The sequence below is a fragment of the Erinaceus europaeus genome, chromosome 5 (assembly GCF_950295315.1).
Source record: "Erinaceus europaeus chromosome 5, mEriEur2.1, whole genome shotgun sequence".
NCBI lineage: Eukaryota > Metazoa > Chordata > Mammalia > Eulipotyphla > Erinaceidae > Erinaceus > Erinaceus europaeus.
The window spans coordinates 82306485-82329734 of NC_080166.1; the positions used below are offsets into that span (position 1 = coordinate 82306485).

General features: G+C 40.9%; 1 protein-coding gene across 5 annotated transcripts in view; it reads left to right on the plus strand.

The window, feature by feature from the left end:
* Nucleotides 1-23250, plus strand: part of ANO6 (anoctamin 6) — a 217735-nt gene that overhangs the window by 121853 nt on the left and 72632 nt on the right. For all 5 annotated transcript variants that reach the window (XM_060191443.1, XM_060191444.1, XM_060191447.1 and 2 more), the window contains one exon: nt 8825-8953. In XM_060191443.1, coding sequence (XP_060047426.1) covers nt 8825-8953 — 129 coding nt within the window. The remainder of the gene's footprint in view (nt 1-8824; nt 8954-23250) is intronic.

Below are 23250 nucleotides of genomic sequence, written 5' to 3' on the forward strand. Positions count from 1 at the left end.
GTGTACATAAACACCATTCCCACCACCAAAAGACTATGTCCCATCCCACCCCCTCCACCCCTGCTCCAGGAAGCCGAATATCCACCCTCACCCCAGGGCTTTTACTTTGGTGCCCTACTCCAGATTTAGTCAAATCCTGCTTTGAGTTTCCCTTTCTGTTCTTCTTTCTCAGCTTCTGTTGATGAGTGGGATCATCCCATACTCATCTTTATCTTTCTGACTTAGCTCACTTAACATAATTCCTTCTAGCTCCATCCACAATGGGTCAGAGAAGGTGGGTTCATTGTTCTTAATAGCTGCTTAGCGAGATCACTGTTTTCTCTCACAAATGTTCTCTTATGATACCTGTTTTTATTAAACCTATAAAGTTATCTTCCCTAACACATTGTGGGAAATACTTTTATTTATTTTTAAATTTTTAAAATTTACCTTTATTAATAAAGAAATAGCCAGAAGTCTAGAGGGAAGGAGATGATAGAGAAGGACAGAGACAGAGATCTCTGCAGCATTGCTTCACCACTTGCAAAGCTTTTCCCCTGCAGATGGGGACTGGGGTCTTGAACCCAGATCCTTGAGCATTATAACATGCGTGCTCAACCAGGTGCACCACCACCTAGCCCCTTGGAAGTATTTTATATAGAGCTCAGTCTCTCCAGCATTTATTTCACCACTGTTACTGCTACCAGATAAGAACAAGGCAAACAGGTGATAGCTTCTTCTAGAAAAGGAGAAAAGTATTAAAATAAACACTAATGGTCTTATCATTTTTTTTTACTTGTTTCTCTTTCTTTCTCTATTGTCTGTTTCTCCTCCATATCACCTTTAAGTCATAATGAGCAGATTTTAGAATGTTTGCAGGCTTGAAGAAAATGGAAACAGGAGTGTGACCTTATTTCTTTTTTAAAATTATTTATGAGAGAGAGAAAACCAGAGCATCACTTTGGTATGTGTAGTGCTGGGGGTCGAACTTGGGACCACATGCTTGAGAGTTCAACACCTTAATATCTGCATCATCCCCTGAGCCACAGAAGTATCAAGTTTCTAGTGCCAGCTCTACCTGTGGGTTCAGGAAAAGCTTCAATTAGAGTCCCTCCCCTGCAGTCATTCTCCTAAGTAAGCATCTTCCAGCAGTAGAAATCTTATTTTCACCCTTGTTACCGAAATCCTTTTAAGGAACTTTTTTTTTTCTTGCTGTAAAGGTCATTTTAAAGTTCTAGTTAAAAATTTTTTTTTTCTCACCCCATTCAAAAGTTTTAAGAGTACAGTATTTATAATTACATGGTAACTCCACTTGATAAAGCTGTTTCTTCCTTCGCATGAGCTGGCAGGAACTGTTTGACAGCAAATATGCTTGAGGCCTTATGCCTTCATCATCCTCCAGTGTAAAATGTTCTGCTCTAATAATAGAACTCCATTGTTTCTTTTAGGACAGGCAAAGAGAAACAGGCAGAATGCACAAACCAAAAGAGGAGGCCATTGTTATGTAAACATTCCCATGTGTGCATAGTGAAAGTTAAAATTAGTAATGGAAATAGGGACACCTTTTCTGGAGCCGTCTAAAACATACATTGTTACCATGTGTGAGGACCTGGACTCAAGCTCTCAGTCCCACCTGTGGTGGGAACAAGCAGTGAGGCAGTGCTGCAGCTGTCTCTCTTCCTTTCTATTTCCCCCTTCTTTTCTTTTTCTTTTTAAAAAATATTTCAGCAGTGCTGCAGCTATCTCTTCTTTCTTCCTTTCTATTTTCCCCTTCTTTTCTTTTTCTTTTTAAAAAATATTTTATTTATTCATGAGAAAGATAGGAGGAGAGAGAGAGAGAGAGAAAGAACCAGATATTACTCTGGTAACGTGCTGCCAGGGACTGAACTTGGGACCTCACGCTTGAAAGTCCAGTGCTTTATCCACTGTGCCACCCCCTGGACCCTCCCCCCCCATTTCTTTCTTTCTTTTCTTTTCTTTTTTTTTTTTTTTTGGTCTCAGTCAAAAAGGAAAGAAGGAAGGAAGGAAGGGGGAGGGAGAAAAAAAAAGAAGTAAGGAAGAAAGGTGGATAGATATTACCAGGAGTGGTAGATTTTTTCATGCAGGTACTGAACCCCAGTAATAACCCTAGATGCAACATACATATTCTTAAATATAAAATTAAAAAGCGTAGCTCAGTTCTCTTTTGTGTTTTTCTGTGTCCTCAGACTCTTTGTATTAACTGTGTATTTTATTGTCAGAGAAAATAAACACTTTATCCTAAGGAGGGGGGACTGAACTTCCATTACATGTAAAAAGCTTAATCAAGAACTCAGGGTGGGAAGAAATCATTTGTGTGCTTAGAAGAATAGGGAAGGGGACTTGATTTGTACAGAAATGATTCTGGGTCACAAGGATCCTCAGAGCCACCAGCAGGGGTATCTAGAAATATCCTGCCACTCTTAAATTCTAAACCAGGTGGCCGGTGGTGGTGCACCTGGTTGAGTGCACATGTTACCATGCACAAGGACCTGGGTTTGCTCTCCCAGTCCCCTCCTGCAGGGGTAAAGCTTTGCAAGTGGTGAAGCAGGATTGCAGGTGTCTCTCTGTCTCTCACCCTTTCTACCATCCCCTTCCCTCTCAATTTCTGGCTGTCTCTATCCAATAAATAAATAAAAATAATTTAAAATTAAAAAAAAAAAACCTCTAAAACAGACTCAGGTTCCTTGCTTCCATTTTTACTCCATTACTTTCTTGCCATAGTGTTCTTGAATTCTAGGTCATGTAAAAAAATCATGCTCATTCACACACCCCCCCCCACACACACTCATTGCTGACCAGAATTCTGTGTATTTCCTTCTGTGCTCATGTGCTCATGTACTGTCACTAGTATGTTGCTACCTTTTGAGCACTGTTGCCTCTAATGTCTTTCTTCCTTCAGCATCTAGTCTCACATTCTTATAGTTGCAGTTCTTGATATCTTTCTGTGAGCTCTGCATTTTATACTCACAAGTAGCCTTTTAGACTGAGGTATAGTGATCTACAGAAATGGAGTAGTATTTTGAATTGGTGGTTCAATTGAATTGGTGGTAGTTTTGTGCAGTTGTGCAAAGAGAAAAAGTTTTATTTCTTTTGTAAATTTTTTTTAAATTATCTTTATTTATTGGATAGAGATAGCCAGAAATTGAGAGGGAAAAGGATGATAGAGAGAGAGAGAGAGAGAGAGAGAGAGACAGAGAGACACCTGCAACCCTGCTTCACCACTCATGAAGTTTTCCCCTTGCAGGTGGGGACCAGGGGCTTGAACCCAGGTCCTTGTGCACTGTAATGTGTGTGCTTAGCCAGCTGCACCACTGCCTAGCCCCCTAAAAAGTTTGATTTCTTATGCTTCAGATCTGCCCAAACTTCTTTAAGTAGAAAAGCTGCTTTAGAATAAATCTCATGCGTAACTGGGCAGTATGTTAAATAAAATTCACAATGTTCCATATTTTGAAAGATCTGAATATTAACATGAAGACTATTCCATCTAAACTTTCGTTTCCCTAAAACTTGCTATGTGTGTGAATATAGGGCTTACTTCTAAAAAAAATTGAAGATGCACTATTGTCACTTTAGTTTCCACATTGATCAAAGCTTTTTTCCTGTTGTTTTCTTCTTGACCTTAACAATTTTGTTCCGCTAGTCCATATTTACATGTTTTGTCCATAGTCATATATTAATTGTTGTATAAATTAATCTTGTGTAATTTAATACTGTCTGGTTTTCATAGTGTAATTTGTCAATAACGACTTAAATAATAAGCTGTTGTTGCATCTGCTTTGGGCAAAGGTCAAGACTGTTAACCCAGATTATTCTGGAGTGCTCTCCGGTTTCCTGGTAAATAACAATCATATAAGGGTAGGAATAGGCTATTTGGAAATTCTAGGCTGTCGTATGCTTTACATTGGTTTGTCCTAGTCCTCCCCCCGCCAAGAGAATTGGATCAGTCCTGTTAATTTCGCGGGCCTGCTTGGCCCCGCCCCAAGGAACCCCGAGAGAGGGTTCCTGAGTCAGAGAGTTCTTGAGTTCCTGAGTTCGAGAGTGCGAGAGTTCCTGAGTTCGATCCCTGGCAGCCCATGTACCAGAGTGAGTCTGGTTCTTTCTCTCTTTCTCATTAATAAATAAATTTAAAATGTTGAAAAAAAATAATTATAGGACCTATTGTGAGCAGAAGAAGTAAAACAAGCTAGGGTCCCACAACTAAGGGTATACAGGTAAGGAAGGGGGAATGTATCCATTGATATGAAGAGGTAGGAGCATATCTCAAGTCTAAGGGAAGCAGTCAGTGAATGTGATGTCCAGGGGAACAGCCATTTGTCTTTGGGGGTAGTAAAGGATGTCTGTGGCATGGGTGATGTTATAAAGAGAAACATCTTTAAATTGTTGGCTGACAAAGGCAGGCCTATGGTGTCAAGACAAGATACACCAGTTAAGTTTATAAGAATATGTGAATGTTGCTAATTCACATAGGTTGGGTATGGAGGAACTTCTTACAGTTTAATACCTTACCGTATGAACAGATGATTCCTCATATGAAGGCTTGATAGCTGTAATCACTTACTTGTGAAAAACAATAAAACTTGTAACAAGTTAGAGGTTTACTATAATTGACTTTGGACTATAAGCAGACTCAGGTTAGAGAGTTAATGCATGTTAGTAACAATGGTTTTAACATTTAGAGTACTTCTGAGCAGATGGGTCATACAAAAAATTTTTGGTCATTCAGCACACTCACTCACAAAACACAACTGGCCATTCATAACATAAGACATTCAGGGAAGGGGTAGGAGAGAGGGCTCTGTGAGCCAACTTTTGTAGGTTCTGCCATGCCATATTATGGATCCTGGGATGTATCCTGCATCTGGTCCTCTTGTGTTATTTCTTGTTCTTCAGGAATAACAGCGCCATCCTGCGGGTATTGTCGGACATGGCGGGCAGGAACCCAGACAGGTTTAGAGAAATTTTGAGGGAAAATGCATGCGAAACCCCTTCCCATGGTCAATAATGGGTCAGGCCCTTTCCAAACTTTATCGAGTGGGTCTCTCCATTTGACCTTAATAGATGGGAGGGTAGATGGTGTTTGCCAGTGAAGAATAATAGGCGGTAAGGCTGAGTTATTGTAAATATTAAAGAGATTTAACGTAGTTAAGGCTTTTGCTAGCTGGATATTTGGGGGATATGTTCCTCCTTTATCTTTATTTAGTTGAGCCTTCAGAGTTTGATGGGCCCTCTCGACAATGCCTTGTCCCTGTGGATTGTAGGGAATGCCCGTGGTATGAGTAATATTCCAGAGGGAACAAAAATCTTTAAATTGTTTACTTGTAAACATAGGTGAATTGTCTGTTTTCAAAAATAATGGGACCCCCATGACGGCAAAACAAGAGAGCATATGGCTTACAAGCTTTTTAGCACTTTCTCCTGTCTGAGCTGTAGCCCACATAAATTTAGAAAAGGTATCAATTGAGACAAACACATATTTTTGTTTGCCAAAGTTTGGTATGTGGGTGACATCAATTTGCCAAATAGCATTAGCTTTTAAACCTCGGGGATTAACCCCAAGGGTCTGGATAGCAGGTGTCTTTATGAGACTTGCACAAGAAGAGCATGTAGTGAGGATATGTTTTAACTGTGATACAGGAACATCAGGGAATCGAGCTTGAAGGCCTTTAAGATTAACATGGGTTAGAGAGTGAAAATTAGCAGGATCAGAGACAGAGACTGGGAAAGTTCCTGTGGAGGCAAGGCGGTCAACTGCGGCATTCCCTTCGGACAGGGAACCAGGAAGAGGGCTGTGGGAGCGAAGGTGTTGAATATACAGTGGTTGGGTTCGAGAACAGAGCATAGAGGCGATTTGAATCAAGAGAGGGGAAAGTGGGTTGTCATCAATTTTCACATACGAACGAGCAAGCCATGGAAGTAAGTTAACAGTATACACACCGTCAGAAAAAAGGTTGAAGGATTCTGGTACAGCTTTTAGTGCAAGAAAAACAGCATAAAGTTCTTTGTACTGAGGGGAATTATCAGGAAGCTCAGTAAAGAGAGGTTTAGGAGATTGAGTGTGAACAGATATGATGCCTCAGAGACTCCAACCTGTAATTAGAAACTTACTGAGGGGGGAGTCGGACAGTAGTGCAGCGGGTTTGAGCTCCTGGCTCCCCACCTGCAGGGTGTCCCTTCACAGGCAGTGAAGCAGGTCTGCAGGTGTTTTTCTCTCCTCCTCTCTGTCTTCCCCTCCTCTCTCCATTTCTTTGTCCTATCCGACAGCAATAATAACTACAACAATCAAACAACAAGGACAGCAAAAGGGAATAAACAATTTTTTTTAAAAGTTAAAAAAAAAAGAAACTTACTGAGGTTTCCTTCCAGAAGAATCACTAACAAGAAGCTTTGTTTACTTACTTCTTGGCACTGACAGCATTTGCCTCAGAACATCAGCGTTCTGTTACCCTGACAAATATTATAAGAACTAGTTAGGGGAGTCGGGCGGTAGCGCAGAAGGTTAAGCGCATGTGGGATCCCGGTTCGAGCCCAAGGCTTCCCACCTTCAGGGGAGTCGCTTCACAAGCGGTGAAGCAGGTCTGCAGGTGTCTTTCTCTCTCCCCTCTCTGTCTTCCCCTCCTCTCTCCATTTCTCTCTGTCCTATCCAACAACAACGACATCAATAGTAACTATAATAATAATAAAAAAACAAGGGCAACAAAAGGGAATAGATACTAAAAAAAAATTTAAAAAAAAAGAACTAGTTAGTTAATTATCTTAGTAGGAAAGTCAGTGGCCTTGCACTTACTCAAAATTATCTGCACTGAGAAATTCCAAATCTGCTCTTCAAGGGTTTTAAAATATCAGTTGTGGAACAGGAGAAGTTCAGCACCAGGATCTTTTCCTAGTTCATATTGATGCCATCTGATTTGGTAGAAAAGATCAAAGATTGCATTTTTAGTAAACACTTGAGGGAAGACCTAGAGGTCAGGACTTAGATTATCTCTGAGTCACTGGTCATTTAGAGAAGTTTACCTCAATATTTAGCCTCTGAGATTATTACAATTTTACTTCAGGTAAAGAAAAACTTTTTTTTTGAAAATTTCTTTTTTTTTTTTCTGTATTGAGGAGATTAATGGATTACTGTCAACAGTAAAATAAAGCAGTTTGCATACTTCTTAGTTTTCTACATAACAATTCACCCCCCTTCTCTGCCATCATGGTCTAGGACCTGAATCCTTACTCCAGAGTAGTACACCAAACCCAGTCCAAGTTCAAGCAAAACTTTTTAAGAATTACTTTATTTTTATTTATTTATTTTTTCCATCATATGCTATGTCATATTAGATGAAGGAGGCCTGGAATGGGACTTGGTACTGAAAAAAACAATCCTTTTTAAAAATATGTTTATCAATGAAAGAGAGGGAGAGGGAAGAGAGTGTTGGGGAGAGAGAGATTCAGAGACCAGAACACTGCTCAGCTCTGGCTTATGGTAGTGCTAGAGAATGAAGCCAGGACCTCAAAATACTTTCAGGCATGAAAGTATTTTGCAGAACTACTATGTTATCTCCCCAGAAACCACCTGCCCCCTACATGCACCATTTATTTATTTGTTTGTTTGTTTTAAGGCCATGGTTTGTTCATAGATCAGTCTTTCATATTTAGGCTAGTTTCCTTGTTTGTTGCAATTCTTTCTAACCCAGTATTGGGGTTCTCCTTTTCCCCCACCTGCTTTGTAGAACATTGTCTGCTGGAGATGCAGACTCTCGTTTCCATAGTAGTAGGACACTGACTTTCTTTCCCATGGCCTTGCATTCTGATAGCATCATATCTGAACTTAACCTCATTACTTTGCACAGACAGCTACTGCCAAGTCGCTGGATTTCTTCACACAATGGGCCATGACTCATCTTATGGGAAAGATGTGTGTGTATATGTGCAGGCTACATTGTCGAGAACTTGACTTCAGTGAGCTCCGGCCTGAAGCCACTAAAAGCTGCAGGGAATGTGGGCACCAGAGAACAAGTTGTTTTTGTCCCTCTCCACATCTGCTGTGAAGATCGATGGTCCCCTCCACCCCACCTGCTGTTTGCAGCTCGGAGTGGCCCCCCCCACACACACAGTTTACTCTGCCAATTCCTCTCATGGTCACCAATAATGATAGAACATGATAGAAAGGAAGAGAAATTGAGGGGACCTAAAGGGCTGTGTGGCTGAAATGGAAAAGACATTACATAGCATGGTTGTATAGCTAAATGGAAAAGACATTACATAGCATGGTTGTATAGCTAAACATAATCTTAAGGTACTTGGCTTTCAGGAACTGAAATTGCAGATAACAGGTGTAGATCACTGGAGACATTGAGAACAGGTGTAGATAGAGACATCCCTGGAAACATTGAGAGGTGTGTTTTCCTGTTTCTCAGTGTCAGTCAAAGCAAAATCATCCTGCCTGTGCTTAGAATCCCTGGCTAATATACAACTGTGGGACTGGGAAGACAACACAGTGATTCTACAAAAGTTTTTTTTTTTTTTTTTTGGCTCCAGGGTTATTACTGGGACTCAGTGACTGCACTATGAATCCACTGTTCATGGAGGCTATTTTTTTTTCCTTCTGTTGCCCTTGTTGTTTATCATTGTTGTTGCTGTTATTGCTGCTGTTGTTGTTGGATAGGACAGAGAGAAATCAAGAGATGAGGGGAAGACGGGAGAGAAAGACACCTGCAGAACTGCTTAACTGCCAGTGAAGCAACCTCCAAGTACTTACGGGGAAACTAAAAGACAAACACAAATGGGCATTTAAAACAACAACAATGACACTTAATTGCTGTTTTTCTCATTCACACAGGAAGAATTTAATGGAAAATGTGACTCCCTCTTTTTTAATGATGGCCAAAGAAGAATTGACTTTGTGCTAGTGTATGAAGATGAAAGCAGGAGAGAGACCAATAAAAAGGGTATAAACGAAAAACAAAGGGTAAGTTTGTAATGCCATTTACTTAATTCCCTTTTTCCTGATCTTCATTAGTGATTTAACAATGGCTTACTAGAATATAAAATTACATGGATATATCTCCTTATCCACCACCAAATTTCTGCCCCCCTCCCCATGTTAAATGCCAAAATTGTCATCCCAAAGTCTTAGAGACAATTTGAATAAATATATATATACTAGTTCATTATATTCAATATATATTTATTCATACTGTCTAAGATTTTATGATGATAATTATGGTGCTTAACATGGGGGGGCAGCATGTTCACGTGTTTCAGTTTCTCTATTTTCCACATATGAATGAAACCATCTGTAGTTATCTTTCACCTCTTTTTTTTTTTTTTTTTGCTTCCAGGGTTATTGCGGGGGCTCAGTACCTGCACCACGAATCCACTGCTCCTGGAGGCCATTTTTTTCCCTTTTGTTACCCTGGTTGTTTTAGCATTGTTGTGGTTATTATTGTTGTTATTGATGTCATTGTTGTTGGATAGGACAGAGAGAAATGGAGAGAGGAGGGGAAGACAGAGAAGGGGAGAGAAAGATAGACACCTGCAGACCTGCTTCACGGCCTGTGAAGCGACTCCCCTGCAGGTGGGGGGTCGGGGGCTCGGACCAGGATCCTTCCACGGGTTCCTGCGCTTAACCCACTGCGCTACCGCCCAACCACCTACTTTTCACCTCTTACCTCATTAAGTGTTATCACCTCCAATTCCATCCATTTTGTCCTAAAGGATATGATATCATCTTTTTAAAATACAGAGTAGTAAGTATTCCATTGAATGTATGTCCCGTAACTTCTTTTTTTTTTTTTTAATTTTTTATTGGGAGATTAATGTTTTACAGTTGACAGTAAAATACAATGGTTTTTACATGCCTAACACTTCCCAGTTTTAAACATAACAATTCAGCCCCCACTAGATCTTCCACTGCCATCATGCTCCAGCACCTGAACCCTCCCCCACACCCAAGTCTTTTACTTTGGTGCAGTAGTCCCATAATTTCTTTAGCTAGTCATCTGCAAGTGGGCAATTTAGACTGCTTCCGCTCCTTGGTTAAATGTGAATAATGTGGACATAGAGGTAATTATGGCACTTTGAGTTAACGCTTTTATATACTTTGACTTTGCCTTTATTCCTGATAGCATTATGAAATGAAGCAGTGTTGTCTTATATAAAAATTAAACTGAAACTGATCTTTGAAATATCACATACTGCACATACCTTTCTTATTTTCTCTGCCAGTCATTCCCTCGAAGCATATTAAGACTTTTTTTTTTTAATTGGAAGAGAAACTAAGCCAGGCTCTTACCTCAGCTTGTCTGATCCCTGAAAGCAGACTTTCTTCTAAAGAGGTGCTTGCTCTCCTGTGAGAGATTTACATTTAAAAGCGCACGGGGCTATTTGCAATTAGGTGTGAAAGGAATCTCATGATTAATACTGCCAGCAAGTGTAATCACAGAGTAACAAAGAGTGCTCACTCTATGCTGATTTTGCATGCATTTTTCCTTTTAAATCTTTTAACAACCTGTGACATAGCCTTATTACCACACCTGCTTCATCCCTATACCAGGTTAAATGATTTCTCAGGATCAGACTCCATAGTCTTAAGAAGTAGTGAAACCACAGTCCAGCCACTTGTCTTAAATCTGACAACTGTGCTCTTTTTTCTGTTGAGAAATCAGCTGATAGTCTTAGGGGTGGGGGGTTCCTCTTATGTGGATTCTAGCTTTTCTCCTAAGGAATTCTCACCTCCTCCTACTTACTCCATTAATGTTTCCTGCCATACAGATTGTTCCCCAGTTGTGTGTTAATGTCAAGGGGCTGGTTTTTTTTTTCTGAGAGAATGCATTTCTCTGTGTCCTCACTGCCTGGATACTAATATTTTGGCACTCATATAGAGACTTATTTGGGATTCAGGTTTGTTTCTCTGTGGGATTTTCCATGTGTTGCTGAAAAATTCCTGCTGAATTAGTATGCTCTAGTTCCTGGGTGTCTTGGACCTTTGCTATTGTCTTCTCCCACTAGGTCACTTTATTTTTATTTTTATTTATAAAAAGGAAACATTGAGAAAACCATAGGATAAGAGGGGTACAGCTCCACACAATTCCCACCACCAGAACTCTGTATCCCATCCCCTCCCCTGATAGCTTTCCTATTCTTTATCCCTCTGGGCGTATGGACCCAAGGTCATTGTGGGATGCAGAAGGTGGAAGGTCTGGCTTCTATAATTGCTTCCCTACTGAACATGGATGGGCGTTGACAGGTTGATCCGTACTCCCAGCCTGCCTCTCTTTCCCTAGTAGGGTGGGGCTCTGGGGAAGCAGAGTTCTAGGACATATTGGTGGGGTTGTCTGTCCAGGGAAGTCTGGTCGGCATCATGCTAGCATGTGGAACCTGGTGGCTGAAGTTTTCCCTTCTTTTTCACACATTGCAGTCAAATTGCTCTTTCTATTACTCTAAGGGCTTTTAGGTAACAGGATCATCTTTCTTTTGAGAGATGAAACATTTGTCAGATTACAGTTGGCACAGATGTCTGAGACTTCTTTACTTAATAATTGTTGTTATTAATAATTATTGTTAATAATTGTTGTTGTTGTTGTTGTTATATCAATACACTCCTTAGCTTTCACTTTCACTTACGGTGGTGTGGGGAATTGAATCTAGGACTTCAGAGCCTCAGGCATGAGAGTCTCTTTGAATAACCATTATGCTATCTACCCCCACCCCAAGGTCTTCTTTACTTAAACTCACACTGATTAAATTCTAACTTATTTTGGGGAGGGAGAGAGGACAATATATATTTAAATGTCACTTTTGTCCACTTTAAAGTTCACTCCTTTATTTATTTTTAAAGTTATTTATATATTTGAGAGTGAGTTTAACATGAGTGAGAGAGAGAGAAAGCGAGAGAAAGAGAGAAAGAAAGAGAAGAGAAGCCCAAGTGTCACTCTGGTACACATGGCAGAAGGGACTGAACTGGGAGCTTCAGGCATGCAAATCTGGTGCTTTACTGGCTGAGCTATTTTCCTAGTCACCATCCTCATGCTTTGTAGTAAGCCTAAAGTTTAACATTTTGATAGATTATTGAAAACAGCAACATTAAACAGAACAGGGCAGCTTAAAATGAAATAAAATTTGCCATAGGTGGATTGGCATAAACAAAAGAGAACTTCCTAGGGTGTATTTCTGGCTCTCCCCCCCTATATATATATATACACACACATATCCTCAAATTTCTATCTGATGGACCCATACATTTCTAATATTGAATAGCCATTTACATTCATTCATTTGTTGATTCATCCATCCCTGTCCCAGCCTCACTCATTTCTGCTCAGGTTCATAGATCCCCAGAACATCTCACAGCTATTTGGGGTGCAGTGAAAGCTGGACAGGGTACTTGCTACTCACAAGGTTGCACACACATGCACACACCCCACACCACACTCAGACTGGACAGTTGAGACATTGACAGTGAAACTAGCATGAGGTCATTGGGATGTGGGAAGATAACCAGAGTACCTAGAGGGAACCCCCACACAGCACACAGACACAGGGAGAATGTATAGACTCCACACAGGGGAATGCTGTTGTTTTTATTGTTGTTATTATTATTATTATTTGTTGTTGTTGTTTGTTCAGCTTTGAAATAGTGTTGAAGAAAGCTATGTTCTTTGAGTTGCTGCTGTATTTATTTATATTGGTGCTATTACTACTTTAAAAAAATACCATTTTAATTGGCCCTTACTGAGCTTTTTTTTTTTTTTTTTTTTTGCCTCCAGGGTTATTGCTGGGGCTCAGTGCCTGCTCTACAAATCCACTGCTCCTGGAGGCCATTATTTCCCCTTTGTTGCCCTTGTTGTTTATCGGTGCTACTATTATTGTTGTCGTTGTTCTGGATAGGACAGAGAGAAATGGAGAGAGGAGGGGAAGACAGAGGGGGGAAGAGAGATAGACACCTGCAGACCTGCTTCACCACCTGTGAAGCGACTCCCCTGCAGGTGGGGATTCGAGAGCTCGAACCGGGAACCCTCCACTAGTCCCTGCGCTTTGCACCATGTGCACTTAACCCGCTGTGCTACCGCCCGGCCCCCTTTCTGAGCTTTCTACAGTATATCCATTTTAAATCTACTTCTGCCTGTCACATCAGCTTAGATAATCATCTTTAACTTTTTTTATATTTACTTACTTATTTATTCCCTTTTGTTGCCCTTGTTGTTTTATTGTTGTAGTTATTGTTGTTATTGATGTTGTTGTTGTTGGATAGGACAGAGAAGTGGAGCAAGGAGGGGAAGAAAGGGAGGGGTAGAGAAAGACACCAGCAGAACTGCTTCACCACTTGTGAAGCAACTCCCCTGCAGGTGGGGAGCAAGGGGCTTGAACCGGGATCTTTACGCCAGTCCTTGCACTTCATGCCATCTGAACCCACTGCGCTACTGCTAGACTCCCTTAAAATAACATTTTTTTGTAAAGATGCAGCCCATTTTATTTTGATCTTTTGGTTTTATCATAGGTAAGTTGGCAGGTGTCTTTTTGTGGGTATACCGAATACGTTCAGACTTTGGGACCTTGTTATCAAATTTTAATTCTGCTACTGTAGCATATGGGATAATTCTAGTTGATATAACAAACTAGTTTTTAACTACAATAGCCTAACACAATATGTTTACATACTGCTCATGTCATGTTAAATGTGACCAGAGTGGTTTGGGAGTTTGGGAAAAGGCTTTGCACCTTGTAACCATTACAAAGCCCAGGCTAGTAGAGCCTCTGTCATATTTAGCAGGTAGTTTGTGATGTCTCCTGGGCATCATTATGAGCTGATAAAGGAAAGGATGGCGAAAGGAACTACTTATGTTTCTTTCCCAGTTTGGCCTAGAAGTGACAACATTGATTATACTCACATTAAATTGGTCAGAACTTAGGAAGCTGGATTTTTTATCTTTATTTTTTAAATAACTATGTTCATTTAGTAATGACAATGAAACTGAGAGGGAACCACAGAATCTCTCTGGCACATGGCAGTGCTGGGGATTTAAACTCAGGACCTCATCCTTGAGAATCCAATGTTTTATCCACTTCACCACCTTCTAGGCTTACTTGTTTTTTTTTTTTAACTGAATATCCTATGTCAATAGGAGTTTCAAACTATGGTAGGGGGACATAGCCTGTGGTAGCTTCCTGTTCTTTGTTACACAGATTGTCCTATAAATGCATATTATTTTTCCATTCTCATATCTCTGAAGTCATAGTGCATCTTATAAATACTGTCAAATTTCATGAACTGAATTTTTTTAATATTTTATTTTATTTATTTATTCCCTTTTGTTGCCCTTGTTGTTTTATTGTTGTAGTTACTATTGTTGTTGTCGTTCTTGGATAGGACAGAGAGAAATGGAGAGAGGAGGGGAAGACAGAGAGGAGGAGAGAAAGATAGACACCTGCAGACCTGCTTCACCGCCTGTGAAGCGACTCCCCTGCAGGTGGGGAGCCGGGGTTTGAACCGGGATCCTTATGCCGGTCTTTGTGCTTTGCGCCACCTGCGCTTAACCCGCTGCGCTATAGCCCGACTCCCCGTTAACTGAATTTTTTATATTGGCAGGCCTCCTTGCTTCTATCCACCCTAGAATCTCTATTCCCATCTGCTTTATTCCTACTTCATGGTTCCTGCTCTTCAAACATTTTGTTTTGCTTTATACCTTTCTGTATTTCACCAATCAAGGTGTGGATGCTACTACAATTTCATCTTGCACTCCCTAGGCAGGTGACCTCACCACTGTGCTCCAGAAACCCACCTCTCCAGAGCCCTGCTCCACTAGGGAAAGATAGAAACAGACTGGGGGTATGGGTTGATCTGCCAGTGCCCGTGTCCAGCAGAGAAGCAATTACAGAAGCCATAAATCCCACCTTGTACACCTCAAAAATGTTAGGGGAAGATGACTAGAGGGCTCTGAACTCTAATTCTATCAGAACCTGGAGTAAGAAGAGAGGCGGGGGAGGAAGGACACTCAGTAATACTAGGTGTGACTTAGAAAGGAAGAGAAGGAAGGGTCATTGAAAAAAATGGGCCAATATATAGATAGAGATATCGATATAGAAATAATAGTTAACCTGTTTCTGTGACCTTGGGAGAAGTGAAGGCAGTTAGAGGGGATGGGGACACAGAACTCTGGTGGTGGGAATGGTGTGGACTTGTAGATCAATTTTAAATCACTAATAGAAATGAAAAAAAAATTGGCTGGCCATAGAAACAGTGGCATCCTACACTATAAAATGAGAACCCCAGAAACTAGTGTGCAAGATTATTGTTAGAATTAAGTAAACATGTATGCATAGGTGTTAACATAAATTTTCAGCACTTGTTAGATGATACATTATTTCCTGTTTCTTTTCTTTTTTTAAATTTTAATTTAATTTAAGTATTATTATTATTATCTCTGGGGCTTGATGCCTGCACTAACAATCCACTGTTCCTGGAGGCCATTTTTTCCCATTTTGTTGCCCTTGTTGTTGTTGTTGAATAGGACAGAGATAAATCGAGAGAGGAAGGGAAGACAGGTGGAGAGAAAGATAGACACCTACAGACCTGCTTCACCGCTTGTGAAGTGACCCCCCTGCAGGTGGGGAGCCGGGGACTCGAACCGGGATCATTACGCTGGTCTTTGTGTTTCACTCCATATGCGCTTAACACACTGCGTTACCACCTGGCCTCCTATTTTCTGTTTCTTTTATTCTTTTAAAACAGCATCCTAATATGAAGAGAGACAAATCTCCTGTTATTACATAATTTTTATCACAAAAATGAAATCGCCTAGAATATTTCACCATTACTCTGTGGACACTGTAATACATTCTGTACAGGCATATTCATTAAACATCCGCATGTCAATGAAACTGGCTGGAACACTGTGTAAAGGAGGTTAGACAAATGTCATCCATTAAAGTGTAAAGGAAACAGTTCCGGTTTTCAGCAAAAGCTTTACTACCATGGTGAAGAGACCCTAGAGCCACTTACATTATTAATGAGCCCTTTATTAATAATAGATCCCAGGAGGTTACACTCATGGATCGGGCTGAGGACAGTGAAACACTCATTTCAGCAACCCTTGAATTTGTGAATTGGTTCATGGTGTTGTTGGTTTTTATAAACTGTGCTTTCTACTGTCTTGAGTCTCTGTACATATCATTTAATTATGAGTCCGCCAGAATTCATTATTCAGCTTTGGAATCACATCATCATCATCATCATTAACTAGCAAAACACTTGTGAGTTCCATCATGTTCTCTATCATACCGGATTCCATATTTAGGACAGAAGCAAGAAGAAGCAATCTTGAGGGGTTTTTTTTCTTGGAGAGAGAGAGAAAAAAAAATACATCTAAGTCATATTGATTTCCTAAAGCAACACTAAGGCTTGCACTGCCAGGGACTGACCTAAAGAGTACTGTTAAATCCTTTTAGAGATGCAGAAAGATAAAAGTGATAGATACGGTCACAAGGATAAGAAGCAACGAGGAATAAAAAGGTGCCTTTTCTCGTGAACAGAAGAGAAATTACTTTTTCTGCCAACCCTTGAAAAGAACATGCTACTTTGTTCCTTTGTTTGTTACTGCAAAGGCTTCAGAAACCCCATCCTTTTCCTAGAAGAAAAAAAAAATGCAGTATGGTTCTGCATAAGGGTGATTATGAATTGTTTGTTTGTTTTTTTTTTTTGCCTCCAGGGTTATTGCTGGGACTCAGTGCCTGCACCATGAATCCACTGCTCCTGGAGGCCATTTTTTCCCCCTTTTGTTGCCCTTGTTGTAGCCTTGTTGTGGTTATTATTGTTGGTGGTGGTGTCATTCATTGTTGGATAGGACAGAGAGAAATGGAGAGAGGAGGGGAAGACAGAGAGGGGGAGAGAAAGATAGACACCTGCAGACCTGCTTCACAGCCTGTGAAGCGACTCCCCTACAGGTGGGGAGCCAGGGGCTTGAACTGGGATCCTTATGCCCGTCCTTGCGCTTTGTGCCACCTGCGCTTAACTGGCTGTGCTACTGCCCAGCCATCATGAATTGTTTTTAATAATAAGTGCTCCTCTAGCCAATGGTGTGCCTGTCACAGGGTCAGTTTGAACATTTTTTATTGCAAGTAACAGGAAACCCAAGCTCCAAATGGCTTAAATGCTAAGAGGAAATAAAATGTTCTCATTAAAGAGTTAGCCTGGAGAAGAGTACCTTTTCTGAGTTGGGTAATTTATTGCCTTAATAAGGTCATTGAAATGGAAGTCCATCCCACTCCCACTTGGTCTCCCTACCACCCTCAACTTGTTGGTTGGTCTTAGACTGTCTTCACGTACAGCGTAGATGCTGCATTTCTAGATCCTGAGAAAATGCCATTCTTGTTGCTCTTGTCTATTAACAAGCTATAGAAATGACCCCTGAAGGTAGTCTTTTGCTGCCCTTCACTAAAAGGAGGAAGGAAGCATTCCTAGAAGGACCCTAAGCAGATTTCCTTCCACAGTTCATTGTCATGTCACCAGTCCATTCCAGAAGCAGTGACTGGCAAGATGGATAAAATTGCCATCGTTAGTGTAGACTAACGGAGATTTACCTTTCACCTCTTGGATTAGCTGAACAACCAAGTTACTGAAAACCATCAAGCTTTGCTTAGTAGTAAAGAAGGGGCAGGGACCAAGTGGTGGCTCACCTGGCAGTATATTTATTGTGCCGGAAGACCTGGGTTCAAACCTCTAGTCCTCACTTTCAGGGAAAAAAGCTTCAGGATTAGAGTAAAGTGCTGCATGGGGGCCAGGTGGTGGTGCACCGGGTTAAGCGCATATAGTGTGAAGCACAAGGACCCACGTAAGGATCCCGGTTTCGAGCCCCTGGCTCCCTACCTGCAGTGGGGTCGCTTCACAAATGGTGAAGCTGGTCTGCAGGTGTCTATCTTTCTCTCTCCCTCTCTGTCTCCCCTCCTCTCTCCATTTCTCTCTGTCCTATCCAACAACAGCAACAACAACAACAACGGGAAAATGATGGCATTCATGAGTGGTGGATTTTTTTTTTTAATTTCTTTATTGGGGGATTAATGTTTTACATTCAACAGTAAATACAATAGTTTGTACACACATAAATTTCTCAGTTTTCCACATACAATACAACCCCCACTAGGTCCTCTACCATCATGTTCCAGGACCTGTACTCTCCCCTGCCCCCAACCCCAGAGTCTTTTACTTTGGTGCAATGCACCAACTCCAGTTCAGGTTCTACTTGTGTTTACTTTTCTGATCTTGTTTTTCAACTTCTGCCTGAGAGTGAGATTATCCCATATTCATCCTTCTGTTTCTGACTTATTTCACTAAACATGATGTCTTCAAGCTCCATCCAAGATGGGCTAAAAACAGTGGTCACGATTTTTAATAGCTGAGTCATATTCCATCATGTATATAGACCACACCTAGGAGCAGTGAATTTGTAGTGTAGACACCAAGCCCCAGCAATAACCCTGGAGGCAAAAAAGAAAAAAAAGTGCTGCATGTATCTCTCCTTTTCTGTGTCTCTCACCCTCTATAAAAAAAAAAAAAAAGAAAAAGGACAAAATGACTGCCACAAACTGTAATATTTGTAATATGACTTGTATCAACTTCCTTTTTGCTGGAACTACTAGTAAGTTCCAATATTGGAACTAATAAGTTCTACTACTAGTAAGTCCCATTTTGAATTTCCTTTTGTCTGGTCCTTCCCCCTCCTTTCCCTTCCTTCCCCTCCTCTCCTCTCCCCTTCCCTTTATTTATGACCAAGTAATGGTCTAAATCAGAGAGGCCAGGTGCTGAGGCTGGGGAGGAACATAGAAACCATGTGAGTGACCCTGCTCATGCTGAACTTTTTAAGGTGTAGACTGCATCTTGAAAGAGCTGATGAAAAATGTATTTCCTTAAACTTGATAAAATAGTTTCTGTGTTAAAGCATAAGCTGGCACTTAAGAATTCATTAGCATGGGGACAAAAGTAGCTGGCCAGGGGAGAACACAGGCAGAAAGTTTTTTTTAATTAATCAACTAAATTATATTTAAACTTCAAATGGTGCAAAATCAAGTCTCTAATTGGGTACACATTCCGTGAGCCTTTGAAGCTGTTATTCATGGTTTTGGAAGAGGTATCATGAGAACAGAACTTTTTTGCCTAGAAGCTGGATGAAGTCTCATTAGAAATGTTTAAAGTTAATCAAAATGTTCTAGTATAATGAACGCAGTCTTAAATTCTTAGTAAACTTTTATACTAATGGCCATCAAGGTCTTAGACATTTTCATTAGCTATTATTAAACATTTCTGTTGCTGTTGTCAGAAACATTGAAAGTATAGTTTGTGATTCATTAATGTGTGAGAAAGGAAGTTATTGCCTTTTACAACTTCTAGCCAGTAACTTTGATAGATTCTTTTTAACTCTAATGGTTTCTGAGTCCTTGGCCTTTTTACAAAAGGAAACTATAGCGGTCAGAGAAATAGCAGGTAGGGAGAGTGCAAGCTTTCGATGCCTTAGCTTTCCAGTTTGATCCTCAACACCACAGATACTTCTATCTCTATCTCTCAACTTTATCTCTTTTGAAATAAATAAGAAAATTAAAGTGAACCAGGATCTGGGAGATAGCATTTAGTGGTATTCTGTGCCTAAGGCATTATAATTCTCAGGTTCAATCTCTGGCATCACCATAAGACATAGTTGAGTGTTGCTCTGGTAAAAAAAAAAATTTATATAATTTTTATTTATAAAAAGGAAACACTGGGGAGTCAGGTGGTAGCACAGCAGGTTAAGCGCAGGTGGCACAAAGTGCAAAGACTGGCATTAAGGGTCCTGGTTCCAGCCCCCGGCTCCCCACCTGCTGGGGAGTCACTTCACAAGCGGTGAAGTGCACCGCAGGTGTCTGTCTTTCTCCCCCCCCCCCTGTCTTCCCCTTCTCTCTCCATTTCTCGATGTCCTATCCAACAATGACATCAGTAACTACATTAAAACAACAAGGGCAACAAAAGTGAATAAATAAATATATATAAAAAAGGAAACACTGACAAAAATCACAGGATAAGAGGGTTACAACTCCACACAGTTCCCACCACCAGAACTCCGTATGCCATCACCTTCACTGATAGCTCTCCTATTCTTGATCCCACTAGGAGTATGGGCCCAGGGTCATTATGGGGTGCAGAAGGTGGAAGGTCTGGCTTCTGTAATTGCTTCCCTGCTGAACATGGGCGTTGACAGGTCGATCCATACTCTCAGCCTGTTTCTCTCTTTCCCAAATGGGGCAGAGCTTTGGGGAAGTGGAGCTCTAGGACATACTGGTGGGGTCGTCTGCCCAGGGAAGTCCGGTTGGCATCACGGTTGCTCATGAAACTTTACTTTTGTAGATGACGAACCAGGTCCTTGAGCCAGTTCTTGTGCACTGTGACATGTGTGCTCGACTGTGTGCCACCACCTGGCACCACCACCAAGATTTGATGTAGAAAAGGCTTGTATCACAAAAGAATTCCTGTATATATGCACAGAGGTTTGTGTGTGGTGTGTGTGGTGTGTGTGTGTGTTTGGTGTGTGTGTGTGGTATGTGGGGGTGTGGTGTGTGTGTGGTGGGTGTGGTTTGTGTGTGGGGTGTGTGTGTGTGGGGTGTGTGTGTGGGGTGTGTGTGTGTGGTATGGGGGTGTGTGGTGTGTGTGTGGTGGGTGTGTGTGGTGTGTGTGTGTGTGTGTGTGTGTGTGGTATGTGTGGGTGTGGCATGTGGCTGTGGTGTGTGTGGTGTGGTGTGTTTGTGTGTGTGTGGTATGTGGGGGTGTGGTGTGTGTGTGTGGTGTGTGTGGTGTGTGTGTGGGGTGTGTGTGTGTGGGGTGTGTGTGTGTGTGTGGTGTGGGGGTGTGTGGTGTGGGGGTGTGTGGTGTGTGTGTGGTGGGTGTGTGTGTGTGGTGTGTGTGTGTGGGGGGGTGTGGTATGTGTGGGTGTGGCATGTGGCTGTGGTGTGTGTGGTGTGTTTGTGTGTGTGTGGTGTGTGTGTGTGTGTGTGCTGTGGTGTGTGTGTGGTGTGTGTGTGTGCTGTGTGTGGTGTGGTGTGTGTGTGGGGTGTGTGGGGCTGTGTGTGTGTAGGGTGTGTGTGTGTGTGTGTGTGTGAAGTACTTCTTTAGTTTGATGATGTCATCTGCTTTCTTTGCTGAAAGACTGCCCAGGCCTTATCCTCCATTTGCTACATTAAAATTTTCAGGAGAGGGCCGAGGTATCTGCATTTTGAGAAAACTCTCAGAAAATTTGTTTCCTAAGTTACCTACAGAGAACATTTATGTCTTTTGTAATTACATAGAAAATAGTGTCTTATACAGAAGGCTGGACAGTGAACTTGAGCTAGTCACTTCCTTTCTTTGCTTATTCTTTAGAATGTGCTTTTTTTTTTTTTCTGGTCCCCTGGGGATCACATGTCATCTTCTTGAGTACAGTCATTATCAGATTGGTCCAGTAACATTGCATGTTTGACTACCACCATGTGAATTTACATTAAGTCCCAGTGAAATTGTTGATCCTGCTTCATAAACTTCCCTGAGCATATGCTACCTAACCATTAAATAGTATTCATAGTAATGAGATGGTAATTTTTTGCACAAATTAAATAACTTCAGCTCATTTTTCATTTGTAATTTTTAAAAATATTTATTTATTTTCCTTTCTGTTGCCCTTTTTTTATTGTCATCATTGATGTCATTGTTATTGTTATTATTGTTGGTGGTGGTGTCATTCGTTGTTGAATAGGACAGAGAAATGGAGAGAGGAGGGGAAGACAGATAGGGGGAGAGAAAGACAGACACCTGCAGACCTGTTTCATCGCTTGTGAAGCGACTCCCCCGCAGGTGGGGAGCTGGGGCTCGAACCGGGATCCTTGCGTTTTGCGCCATGTGCTTAACTGGCTGCGCTACCACCCAACCCCCTTCATCCATAATTTTAAGCTTAACAGAGACTGACAAGTTGGGTCATACAATGACAGTACTATCAGCACCTTGCTTCACAGAGGTGTAAGAATGTTTGGAATTAACCTGTGTGTTGGTCTCACTAATCTCAGCTGATTTTGTGCCTTATCATCATCATCATCACCATGTATTCAGTAATTCTTCTTCCTATGCTCGGCACCCCTCGCTTTTCCATGCTGAAGAGATGAACCATGTGAGGAAAATGGTAGATGGGTATTTACAATCAGCATTATTGCTGCTTCATTCACAAGCAAGGCCTTCTCAACAATGACTTTATTAAGCCAGAGATGTATAATCGAAGGTGCTTGGAGACAGAAAGCTTCCTTAATTATGCCAGCCTGTCCTTTGTGATTTTGATTGCTTTATTCTTTACTTCTCTGACAGCTTTATTAACATGTAGAAAGAGGTAGGAATAAAATTCCAGTGTCTCAAGTGGGACAGGTGCTCTTGTCCCATTTCTCTTCAAGTCCCTGGTACTGTTCTCCACCATTGGCACCAGAGTCACATACATCTCTTGGTGGTGATGCACATACGTTCTTGGTGACTTTGCTGAAAGGGAGCTAAAAAAAAAAAAATTGATCCAGGTTGCAGCATCCGTGGGTTTGCTGCCCTAAGAATAGAAGAATTTCAGAGACAAAGACTCTTGTGTAATCATTTTGTGCTATCAAATGCAGATCATAAATTACAGAACATAGTTAAACTTCTTCAATACAAAGCTTTCCAGCATAGCTCCTAGATATTTTTTAGTTAAAAATTGCATGGCTTCAAATATTCACTCATTCACCACATATTTATTGAGGAAAAGCTGTGTCAGCCCATATGCAGTATTAATTTTCCTTCATTTTTAATGTGGATGACAGCTCTACCATAATTTTTAAAATGTCAAGAATACTGTTACCTATCCAAGTGTAAATTCCACAGAGAAGACGATGATTTCGTATTAAATAGACTTAAGCAACCTTTTCATAAGTAAGCAGTATTTGTCTGATAAAATGTGCCTGTTTGACAAATAGAGTACAGATGCTAATTTACTTTAGCCACCTGGCAATTTGAGAAAACTGGTTTGATCAATTTTTTAAATATTCTTCTGGTTCTCTGCAAATTGCCCTGCCAAAAGGAAATAGCAAGAGATGTCATATTAAAATAACATAAGGTGATAGATTAATGTATTTAAGCAAATAAAAATCTTCTACCCTTGATTCTACTGTTAAATTATGTATAGTTAGTGGCAAAATACAGGGCATTATAAACCAACTGCAAAGTCTACCAGTTATCCTGTGAGAAATTAAGTAAGTCTCAGGAGT